General features: G+C 43.5%; 1 protein-coding gene across 1 annotated transcript in view; it reads left to right on the forward strand.

Annotated features, from left to right (window-relative positions):
• The window catches only part of LOC115325839 (hydroxyacid oxidase 1), a 60,678-nt gene that overhangs the window by 25,588 nt on the left and 22,363 nt on the right, over nt 1-12,727 (forward strand). The window contains exons 5-7 of the mRNA XM_029986552.2: nt 3,969-4,060; nt 9,972-10,130; nt 11,936-12,005. Coding sequence (XP_029842412.2) covers nt 3,969-4,060; nt 9,972-10,130; nt 11,936-12,005 — 321 coding nt within the window. The remainder of the gene's footprint in view (nt 1-3,968; nt 4,061-9,971; nt 10,131-11,935; nt 12,006-12,727) is intronic.

A 12,727-nucleotide genomic window follows, 5' to 3' on the forward strand; every position in this document is an offset into this window, starting at 1 on the left:
ATTCTAACTCTGGGTTGGTAGAAAAACTCCACCTGCTGATAGCTACCAATCATCTGGGCGCCGTTTATATGCATACACTGCATGCCAACGGTCGTGTGCTTAGAACGAGTTTTCCCCACGTGATTCCATATAATCGCAGTTGTTCTTGACAATGCTCACGCAAGCGGCCACTTGTGAAGTTCAGAATATTTTGTATTGATTGTGGGACACGTTGTCAGCAGCATAGATGTTTTTTTTTTTTTTTCAATCCGCGAAATACAATGCTTTTGGGTTACCTTGATCTCTCCGATGTAGCACACTAAAAAGCATGAAGCGAATCGCAGTGGGAAACAAAACAATAATGATAGACACGTGTGTAATCACGTGAAAACGGAGGGCATTGCGCATAAGCATAAGGTAAGTTTTTGTTACACGAAACACATTACCAGTAACGTATCTGGTTTTATCATGCGTGCGAAGCGGAACATCAGGCGGGAGGATTCTGCGCTAAACTACTCTTCCAGTGAACAAGTGCACCGTTCAAAGCATGGAGCTCGCTTTTATAGCTTTTGGTGCGCTCAAACCTTTTAAAAAACAATTACAGTGAATGCTATTATTTATCTATTTTTAAGAAATGCGCGTATGTTTTTTTTTGTTTTGTCTTTTGTGTTATTGAGTCATTTTCTTAGTTATACAATATTTTACCCGAAGTCCGACAACTGAGGGACCATGGGCATTAGTGGTACAAGTCTACTTGTACCACTTTGTTTTTTTGCGTACTGAGGTGTAAGAGAGTTCCGAGTTACTTTTGCTCTAAGTTTGATGACTTGGGAAGGCTAATTCGCCTCAAGAACTGAAAGTAAGCCACCACAAGTCGATAAAAGCAACTTTCTCCTTTTGCCGTGAGATGGCACCACCTCCAAAAGATTTCGCGGAAACGCGTTTTTAGCAGACGTTCAAACGTACTTTTAGCAGTCGTGTCACACCACCTTAGCAGACGTTCTGCGAGGCTTTGAAAAACAATTAAATGCGGCGTGAGCAGATGCTCATGCTGAAGCGGACGTATAAACGCGGCTTGCGTTTATGTGCAACTTTAGCAGGCGTTGAAATGCGGCGCTGGCGTCTAAACGCGGCTTACGGATACTTTCAACATTAGCAGACGTTGGAATGCGGTGTTAGCATAATGCTCATGCAGAAGCAGACGTAAAACGCGGCGTACATTTCCGTGCAACCTTAGGAGAGTTTGAAACGCGGCGTCGTGATCGAATGCGGTCTACGTTTACACCCAACTTTATCAGACGTTCGAGCAGCAGTTTCAGAAATATTTGCATTAAACTTAGCAGACGTTCAAGAACAAAGAAGACATTGACGCGAAACTTTCGCAGACGTTCGTTTCCCTGAGGATGTTGAACTACCAACCCTTTGTTGGTTTTCGCTAAATTAACAATGCAGTCGGACAGCGACGAATGCGTCGAACGCGATAACACAGAATGGGCACACCAGACGGAAAGGGGCCGCAATCGCCGTCGAAGAAGTGGCAAGTGGAATTGAAACGTGAGCAAAAGAAGCGAAATCAAGTAAGCTATGCCTATTTTTCGAGTATACTGCAGTTTCATGAGTAACATATTTGTCTCGTTATTTTTAGGGGGACGAGTACAAAAACGCCGCAAAAAGGTCGGTCAAAAAAAAAAAAAGATGTTTAAAATGACCACGTCGTGCTGCAAAAAAAAAAAGTGTCATGGAAAAGTGTTCAGCAGAATGCAGAAAAAAGAGTTCAATACATTTTGGAATCTCGACGATTTCCACAAGCAAAACATCCACCTTGAGGGTAGAATGAAAAGTTATGTTCCTGCAACTAGAAGAACGAACTCTGTCCAAGCGAAGAAGTGCACTTGGATTTATAAAGTCCGATCCGGCCAACCTAAGTGCGAACTTGTTTGGAAGCGGTTCTTTTTGAAGCTTTACATGATCACAAATGAAAGACTGCCGAGAGTACAAGAGAAGCTGCTGGAAGGTCGCGAGCTCAACGACGGCCAGGGAAAACATGTCACGCGGTTGATCAAGTTGACTGAGGACGTGAAAGACCTCATCATGACTTTTTGCAAAAGCCTTCCACACAAACAATCCCACTGTAGTCGTCGTCACTTCGACTTGTTCTACTTCGAAAACAGCGACCTTAATCTGACAGTACTATATTCTTTTTTCGATGACTATTTCCAGAGCGTCACTGGCGAAGAGCTCTCTCTCTCTCTCTCGCTCTAGCTTCTGTAAATATTTTAATCACACAGTTCCCTTCACCTATCGACAACCTCGGAATGACGCACGCGACTTCTGCTTCGAACAACGAATTCAGGGTGGTGAAGGCTCAGTGGAATACAAGTAGCATCTGAAGGAGGCAGAGAAACAGAAAGAACTCAAGGAAAGGCCTTATCGATGACGATACAGCACTTGTCCTTGATTTTGACTACAGTCAAAATCTACCGCTTCCACAACAACCAGCCGCGGATCAGTTTTACTGCCCCGTCCTACTTTGGTTGTATCTTTGCACCATTCATGTGCATGAAATAGACGCCTCCTAAAGTCCAAAAAGAGCCAAACACATGCACGACGAAAGGGCCGGCCCGTCATATAATTCTGATTACATTGAAATATGTGTAATTGAATTCCGAGATATCCAATAACGGCGCGCAGGCAATTTTATATTTTTTTCAGCGCGTCGGTTGTTCGCCATTTGGCTGAAGACAATTTTCGCGTTTTGTTCTGCCCACATTTGCTGGAGACGTGAGCTCGAAGCGTAGGCAACTGGCCCCTTGCACGAGAACTGGCGCGGCCGTGCGCGTTCCAAAGAAAGCTCGCGCCGAGGAAAACAAGCGAAGGACCAGGGATGCTAATTTCAGGATATAGAAAAAATACCCCACTGTATCTAAGCGCCACGACACACGATTTCTCGCATTGATGTACAGGCCTGGAAGGCGATCCCACCGCCATCTCTTGGTTCAGAATCACACTAACCAATGTTGGGGCTGCACGTTAAGGGCGGACAGGGTATATCACTATAGCCTCCTATATCCTGACCAAGACTGGCAGCTCGCTCCAAGAAGCGGTCGCCGAAATTGAAAAGGTGGAGCGGTAGACAACGAATGAGAGGAGAGCCACGTGACTGGTGCCCCGCTGCGGCGAGACGCCAAAACACGCTTCTCCCCAGCGAACAAGTGTGTTTCTGGTCCTTGTCACTGCAAAAGCTCCGCGCTGATGTCCACGTCCGCTCTGGTGTCAGAAATGGCATTCTGATGCCCTGTGCTGTCACTATATCACACGCTTTATTTTATTTCTTTATTGAAAGACCCTGATGTTTGTTTTCAGGAGATATGATTATCTTTATAGTATCGTAAAGGTTTAATCGCGTGAATCAAAATCTATATTTTTTTGCACCATTGTGGATCCTATTTTGCTCGTGTGCTATATTCAAATCTGCTAATGTATTAGTGGGAATGTCCCCATGTACTACTTTTTTTCTCAAATATTTTTATGTTACATCTACTGTAGATGCTTTGTTAAATTTTACATTCATGCTGCACAGCACGTTCTTGCCAATAGGTGCATTTTTTGTAGGCTAAGGGCTGTTTAGCGGCACCGCAAAAGGTAAATAAAAAAATATATGACTGCACATTAGGAAACATTTATACCGTAAGCATATACAGCGATGTCTCGTTAATGTGGACACCTCTGCCCCCCCAAAAGCGTTCATAATGTGAGTTATCTATAAGAAAGAGGCAATTATTAATGCATTTATCCAGCCCGTCTCTGACAATGCAGTCGATATGGTGGTGTATCCAAATTAACGGGCCCATATTAACGAGAAGTGGCAGTATTAGGTCATTGTAATACCTTTCCAGGTGCTACTTATCGCTGTATGTGTTAATATTGAACCCAAATTCTCCTACAATAACTATTCACTAGGTTCTTGCTACGCTTTCCTTCTCTTCCAGCCGAAGACGCGGAGGAGGCCGTCAGTCGTGGCGCTTCCGCCATACTTGTATCCAATCATGGTGGCCGGCACCTGGATGGTTTGCCAGCAACGGTAGGTTCATTTATCTACTCGTTCGTTTTTTGGTTCGTTCGGCCTTTTCGAAAAGAGAGAAGAAAGTGTTCCGTTTTTTGTTTCTGGACTAACAACTAGCAGACGTTGTTTTGGCTCAAGGATGCCGGTGTAAAAACGCGGGGGATAACACCACCACGCGCATATTATCGCGTGTTTTCGCAACGCCTTCCTTGCGCTTGTTATGCATCTGGTAATTTTAGCGCTCCACCGCTCTTCCCAAACACTCCAAAGTTTTTTTGTTTTTTTTTTAATTTACTGGTTCAGGAGATTTTTATGACATTCGACACTTTCCTTATAAAACCATATATTTATTTTAAATAATTGAAAAGCTCACGAGCAAATCTTTCCTCATCATTCCACCAATCGTGGCAATTAAATCCTCATATTGTGTCTCCCTGGCCGTATATCTCAACGCAGAAATCGCATTAGTGTAGCTTTCACGGCTTTTTAACGATCTGTAAAACCTGAGAAAAAAACAGACACTTTGTATACTCAGATGAGGTGCTGTTCACCCGTGTTGTGCTATATGAATATATCTAAAATACTCCTTAAGTCTTGCTGATAAATAATAAAATCATAGAGATTGGAAGTCTAAAGATTTCCTTCGAACATTAAAGAAGTGTTTCTTCAAAAGTCTGAAGTTTGCATAGGTCGTCTCTTGCGCCTGCCCTCACATATATTTTTGTTGCCAGGTTCAACGGCGCCACTGAGCTCGTCTTTAGCTCTCCCGTGACAAAAGTGATCAGATATGTCAATGATTTTCTACTTATTTTCGACAATCGCACTGAAACAGAGAAAGTCGCCAGTGTTATGAACATTTTTTATAAGTGTAGTTTAGCCTTAGATTCACCTATAAAGAGCCTAAGAAAGGCGTCTTAAAATATCTAGGCCTATCGCTCTCACTTCACTACAACTATTTATTCTGGCGCCTGTCCCAGCTCTTAAGAAAAAGTGTATTCGATACTCGTCAGCGCACTCTAAAATTGTTAAGAGAAGTAGAGCTTTATCATGTCTTGGATCAGCTCTAAAAAAGTGATGTTTACATCACATTAATGACAGCTTCAAAGCTCAGTTTGACAGACTGCGGTCCGGTTCCCGTGGCAGGTGTTAGGTGAGGGTGTGTGATCCCTGACTAAAAAAGAAATAATAAAAGGAGGAAAAAGTAAAGGCCCGTTCACATACTTGCGTACAGCTTGACCACTACGCTTACAAACGAATGGAATCGGTTGGAACGACGAGTTGGCATGCATCGAAGCGCCAAACGGCCGTTTCGTTCGTGTTCGTTCGCAACGCACGGGAGTTGAGACGGGCTGAAGTTTTTCGCTGAGAACGAACGGGGGGGGCGGGGGGGGGGGGGGGGGGCGAAAGCACCGACAGACCAATCACAGGTCGAGGAGAGCTCGGTCGCGCCCGTTGCATGCCGGTCGCGGTCCCTTGTTTGCCGAAAAACATGGCGTCGGTGGTGATCGTCAACGTGGTCGGCGCTGTGGAAGCTCATCGTTCCGCGCGCAGAGCACTTCTTGACTGTGAATACTCGTCGTGTATAGCGATGATAACCCAGCACATACTAGAAGGGAAGATCCGTCTATTCGTGCGGCGATGTTGTGGCGGCACTCTCAAGACAGCAGAAATCCTCGCGCCGTCGTGTTTGATTACCTAGATTACAGTGATGCTTTCTTAGCGTTTCAGTCCTCGAACGTTGCCAGGATCTCTTATTTTGCACAATACATGCGTGTGCTCAAGTTCAAGGTATTACTGGTGCGTACCGCATTTAAAGGCGTGCATGAAGGAAGCGAATATTCACGCGTTTTCATCACCCGAGAAAAGCGATTAGTGGTAGCATTGGTGAACGCTCGCAACGAAATCTTAGTTCTACGTTGCCATATCGCTGCTAAGAGTACATCGTTTTTTGTAATCGTAGAAAAGGCGTGTCGCGAGGTGTATAATTTTGGTAAAGTCGTGTGTAAAGTTGTGATCACACAGACTGCTTACTGCATCTTTTTCTTTTCTTTTTTTATGCACTCCCCTGCGTGCCTACCCAGGGAAAAATAGTACTGAACAAAGCTTGAGGCCATAGAAAACTGTCTGCCCATTTTCTGCTACGCCACTGAGTGGCAGCGCGTCCCCTTCTTCTTGGAGGCACCGCGGAAACAGCTGACGGCGGAGAAGCGGCCGCCGTGCTGACGACCTGCTGCGCTTGTTGCAGTGGTTGCAGGAGTGGTGCACGCGCGGCGCAGAACGGTCGATCCGGATAAGAACGTTCACAACGAACGCAGTCGCAGCTAACGCGCTCGTTGCAAATTTCTGAACCAGCCTTAATACGCGCATGGTTGAGAAAATATGGGTGGTAGTGGTACCTTACTTGCACAAGATATCGCATAACTTAAAACAAGTAGTCCAAAAATAGGGGGATCTAGTTGTATTTTCAGCAACTAAAAAAAAATGGCAAAAACTTGTTTCAAGGTATACTTAAATTTGGACAACGTTTCCCGACAGAACTGTAAAAAGAAACATGCTAACAATTTTGTACCCTGTACTTCATGCATAGTATACTGTATCCATTTGACGTGTGGTAGAAAGCATGTAGAACAGACTTGACGGTATATCAATAATAGGCTACGAGAGCATAACCTGCTTTTAGACCAGCGGTGGGGGGTCATCTGCCCGTGCACTGTCAAGCTTGTTCTTGCAATCCAACTCAGGCTAGTACCACTTTCATCGGTAGATATAAGAGAAAAACTTTCCGGAGAAATTCACGAGGCGCTTATTTTACGATGTTTGAGAAAGCACTGTGATAGCAAGCCTTCAGTAGCACTATCTGAAAAAGAAGCATCGTTTTTAAACGCTTCTATGAGCATAAAGCCATCGCCTCGCGCCCTTGAGTTTTTGTGCAATGAGCAGTACCTGTCTGATATATGTAATCTTGTTCTTCTCTTGTGGATGAAATATTGAGTTAAGACTTAAACGTTTGTCCTGTCTTCTGTATTCTACAGTTTCCTACCTTTTTTTGTGCTGATTTTAACGATATTTAATGCTTACCAAATAGCCCAGCTCTCTAAAGATATGTATTCTACCCACAAGTACGAACAAACGCCTAATGATAGACTCTGGTAACGCAAAGCCACTATGATATGATTTTTTTTTTTCAAATCAGGGTTTGGTTATAAATTCTAGCAGAACAGCAAAATGTTCAAGCTTACGTGCACGTAATTTTCTTAACCACATGGAACCACCAAAACTTTTCTGCTGATGATGTGAACATTTTATGGAACAAGTTTAAGGAGCATGTCAACTATTGCTTACGAAAATTTATACCCGACAAACGGAAGCGTATTTGGGGTAACAACCCGTGGATAACTCAAGAAATTATTCAGTTAAATCGTAGGATTAAGCGACAAAGGAAAAGACAAAACCCAGATTCGGGTGTCATTTTACAACTAAGTAACACACTAAAGTAAAAACTGCAAGACTCAAGATCATTTTATTTCACGAATACGCTTCCAAACTTTGTCCGGGAAAACCCACAAAAGTTCTGGCAATATCTGTCTAACTGAAATAAGAAAGTTGAGCGGCTTAGGGAAGGCGGCACGATAATTGAAGACGCCGTAGTTATTGCCGACACATTCAATAATTATTTTCAGGGAGTTTTTACGCCGTGTAGTGAAATCTTGTTGTGTAATGCGGATGATGAAAGCGATATGACTTTTGAAATTTCATATCATGGCGTGGTATCTATGGTATTAAACATTGATGAAAGAAAGGCGCCGGGGCCTGATAACATACCGAGTGCCTTTCTTAGAGGGTATGCTGAATCACTTGCTCACTTCCTAACAGTCATTTTTCAAGTCTAATTTTTAACAACTTCTCTACCCAATGACTCGCTCAGAGCACGCGTTGTACCCGTTCATAAGAAAGGAGATTACATGTTGGCCACTAACTTCCGTCCGCAATCTCTAACCTGTCTATCATGCAAGCTTATGGAGCATTATAGTGGTAAAATATGTTAAAACATTCATAGAACGAAATAATCTACTTTCTGATCAGCAACATGGGTTTAGACAGGGGTTTTCTACCGCCACGCAACTGGTAACAACGGTATATGAGTTTGCAACAGTTCTTGATCATGTCGGCCAGGTAGACATCATATTCTTTGATTACTCGAAAGCCTTCGATAAAGTACCCCACGATAAATTACTATTTAAACTGCATCAGCTTGCCATTAGTCATAATATACTTAAGTAGGTATCTGCTTATCTTCGTAATAGATCCCAATTCGTAGACGTTAACGGAAGTTACTCTCGCATTTTGAAGGTTACGTCGGTGGTGCCACAAGGTTCCGTGCTGGGACCATTGTTACTTTTAATATACATTAATGATCTAGTATCCCTCCTGGGCATGGACTGTTCAGTCCGCTTATTCGCCGACGATTGTGTTATTTTTTCCGCTATCACCTCTCCCGTAGATCAAGAAGTTCTGAACAATAAACTTAATGGTTTGGCCAGTTGGTGTGAACAATGGAAAATGGCAATCAATTATGACAAAACTGTTCACCCCTGCATGACAAATAGGAAACACCCTTTAAAATTTCAATACACACTCGGAGAAACACCCATCAATGAAGTGTCAGAATACAAATACTTAGGTGTAACACTAACTAGTGACTTAAAGTGGTCAAAACATATTTATAACATCTATTCAAACACTCGCCGAAAGCTTGGACTACTAAGAAGAAAACTCTGCGAGGCACCAAATGAACTCAGAAAACTTGCTTATTCGACAATCGCCCGACCCGGTATAGAGTATGCTAGCATAGTATGGGATCCTTATAAAAGAAAGATATAAGACAACTCGACAAGATACAAAACGTAGCACTGAGATTTATCTACCGACGGTTTAATAGATTCGATTCCCCAACAGACATGTTACGTCTGTCCAACCTTCCCAGGCCGCCTCGGTGGCTCCGAAGCAAGAGCGCCGGCCTACGGATTCCCAGGTGGCGGGTTCAAATCCCGACCGAGGTGCCCGCAATATGACGGAGGCTTATTACGGAGAAGGCGCCGTGTAACCGAGCTTTCGGTTGCACGTCAAAAGACCCCCAGGTGGTCAAAATTAATCCTCAGTCCTCCGCTGGGGAGTGACAGATCACTGATGCCCGTCGTAGGTTTGGCACGTAAAACCCCCAAATTTGACTTTCCAACCTTCCCACCCTTACTCAACGACGAAAAATAGCTCGGTTAAAATTTCTCTATTCTCTTTATTTTCATAGATTGAACATTCAGCCACAAAGTTATATTTCACAACTTGACACGCGCTCGACAAGGCATCGTCATTCACTCACCTTAACCCCCATATTTGCAAGAACTAATATGTACAAGAATTCTTTTTTCCCTAGAACCATTGAAGATTGGAATAAGTTGCCAAACGAAGCCTTCGAAACTCAGATATATTTTTGTCGGGTTTTTTAATACTAGCACCGTCATCACATTACAACCTATTTTCGTTTGCTGCTGTTGTTTTTTGCTTTTTGAAATTTATGCTTTTTTTCTCTAGGGGGCAGTCTGGTCCCAAACTGCATTTTTTTTTGTTTTGTTTATGCGCACATTTCAAAACCTCTGTGACAAAGTGTTGTTTATGCTGTTCTGATAAATTGTATAACGCAGCCTCATGTGTACGCGTTTGTGTTCATGTGTTTTGCCGTATGTATTACTATTATATTTATTATGTATGCTATCCCTCCTGCTTGGGCCCATGTGGGGCCTGCAGTATATGTAAATAAATAAAAAAAAATAACATAGATGATAGATCCACCAAACAAACGGAGTGTTTTCGTCAATATGGGGCATCTAGGTTTCAATTGCCATGCAAGGTCTCGACCATTTTCTGACGTTAGGTGGAGGCCCTCCCCGACATCGTTGCTGCAGTCCGAGGCCGCGTCGAAGTCTACGTTGATGGCGGTATCCGTCGCGGCACGGACGTCATCAAGGCCCTGGCACTCGGGGCCAAGGTCGTCTTCGTTGGTCGCCCTGCCATCTGGGGACTGGCGTACAAGGTGGGACGTTGAATCGCCTGTCACCGTCCTACACTCTAAAAAAAAAAGTGCAAAAGGGTGTATAGTTACACCCTTTTGTCCCATATAATACACCCCAAAACTTCATTTCGACGTACAGCGCCCTATAGTCGAACAGACGGCCCCATATTTTACGAGGGGCTTAATAACGGTGCGATATGTTTTTAAATAGGTAAAATACGTATCAAAGACTACGTGAAGAAAACACTGAGTTTTTACAGGAGTAAAGAAAACCCCGATTATTTTTTTTTGTAGTCAGTAAAACGTACATTAGCTATTTTATTAAGGTGTACCACACGGCTATCAAGCCCCTCGTAAAATGTCGGGCCGTCTGTTTGACTGTGGGGCGCTGTGCGTCGAATCGAAGGTTTGGGGTGTATTATATGGGACAAAAAGGGTGTAACAATACACCCTTTTTTCTTGAGAGTGTAGCCTAAAAGTTAAACCTTAATGACTGTCTTTCTGGACTTTTAACTCTTGCTCATTATCTTTTTCTTGGCGTGTTAGTATATATACCACGCATAATGAAAATGACATAAAAATAAACCGCCCTTGTACATTCCCCAAGTAATAACGATAAAATTCTTCAACGTTAAAATTTCTTAAAGGATCTCGGTATTGAAATTTTTAAATAACCTCAGCTAAAAAAATTCCTATAAAACAAATTCTGCAATTGGAAAAAAAAAGTCCTTCATGGGGGCGAGAATTCATAAAATTGAAAGAATAACACACTGTGCTTGTCCTCTGTGTTTTATTCTTTTAATTTTAGGTATTCATGTTCAACCCGCTCGCCTTCACCAGGTGAGAATGAGTTAGGAGGGAATCAGACACCATCGTTTTGCACGGCGCAGTGGTTTTGTACCCACAGCAGGCCTTTTCTGAATTTGACACTGCGCACATTTTAGTGGGTTGGTATCTCGATGAGGCCGCAAAATGTCAGTTTTAGCGGCTCAAATCTGGCGCGCGGGAGAAGGGTATGTACACTGCGCGGCACTGTTTGCGCGAGCACGACTTCGGCGCTGCTTCGCGGTTTACTTCTGAGGGGTACTGGCGGGAACAAAAATATACCACATCTATCACCATAGGAATTTTAATGGCAGTCCTTCAATGCTGAAAAAAGAAAAAAATCCAGAAGACTGAAAAAAAAAAAAAAAAACAGATTGCAGGGATTGGCTTTTTTACGTGCTTTGAGGGAGGGAAGGACCTCCAGGTTGTTTTCAGATTGTAGGCTTGATGCAGTCGGGATATTTTTCCATTCATTCAACACCAAACACCGCGCGGTGTTCGCAGGAGCAAATCCACGGACTGCGGCGAAAATTATTCGGCGCTTCATAATCTCGCACCTTCAAAAATCAAATAGAATCTTGTTGTTAGGGACCACGACAGTGCACCGATGGCCAGGTTCACGTGAGCCATCCATTCCCGTAAAAGTAAGGGTGAGGGAAAATGAAACACGAAACATGAAATTGATTAAAGGAAAAATACATACGCAAGCTGGTAGAATCCATCATAATAATAACGCGAGACTAAAAAGTAGTTAAGAAAAAGGAAACATATTACAACGTATTCAACGCGTTTCCAAGAAAGCTGCGTTGATGACATGTTGGAAAAGTTGAATGTGGTTGTCCATTTGTTTTTCCAGTCTCAGGTTATTATTATTCTGAAACATATGTCACCAATATCGTTGCTGAAAATGATAGCCGTGTAAAAATATGTTTTCGAAACAACGTTTTGAACGCTATCGAACGTTATTTCCGGAACCCCATAGCGTAAACATTTCTTTCCAGGGCGAAGCCGGCGTCAATCAGATGCTCGAAATACTGAGAGAGGAGATTGACAGGACGCTGGCACTCATGGGTGAGTTGCGTCACACATTTCCGTTTTGGCTGACCTAGCTCATGTACGGTCAGTGACTCCTATAGGGAGTATTCACTGGCGGCCATAGCTGTGTGCGCGAATTCTAAGCGCGTGCTGACGGCGAGCTTCCAAAGTTCTTTTGGAACGTGCATTTTGTACCATGAAGAGTGCCGGTCTTAGCAGCCTATTGATGTGAGCTCGTTCTGAGCATGCGCTTTAAACAGCACCCACAAATATGGCGTCCAGTGAATACTTCCTATTCGCGACTCCAGCAAAACGGACGCCGCCAAGCGGGAAAACCGGGAACCAGCCGGTCCAGGTCGATCCGCGCCCCGCCGCGTCTCTGATGGCTTTCGCGGACGCGTGCTGTCGGCGCGGCGGCGAGCAATGTAATTTGACGAAGGTCCAAAAATTTCTTAAGTTTGCCTGAGTGTTCATTAGTGTGGTGAAGCCTCGATCAGTAGATTGTTTCTTTCCATCACGTGTTTGACAGCCCGTTTATTTCACAACACACGGTCGCGTGCTTTCAATTTTTTGGATGGGGAGGAATCACAGAAAAACGTTTTGATTTCTTGTCTGTCTCTAATGACAATCAAAGTGACGACTGCTTGGTAACTGATAAGCGGTTTCTTTATAAGGATGTAGAACAGTAGACTGAGGTCGACAGACAAAGTGTTTTACTGGAGGGGACACCAATGTTGCAGTCAAGTGAATGGGAAGGT

Source organism: Ixodes scapularis, unplaced genomic scaffold (assembly GCF_016920785.2).
Source record: "Ixodes scapularis isolate PalLabHiFi unplaced genomic scaffold, ASM1692078v2 PGA_scaffold10__122_contigs__length_95168666, whole genome shotgun sequence".
Classification (NCBI taxonomy): Eukaryota; Metazoa; Arthropoda; class Arachnida; order Ixodida; family Ixodidae; genus Ixodes; species Ixodes scapularis.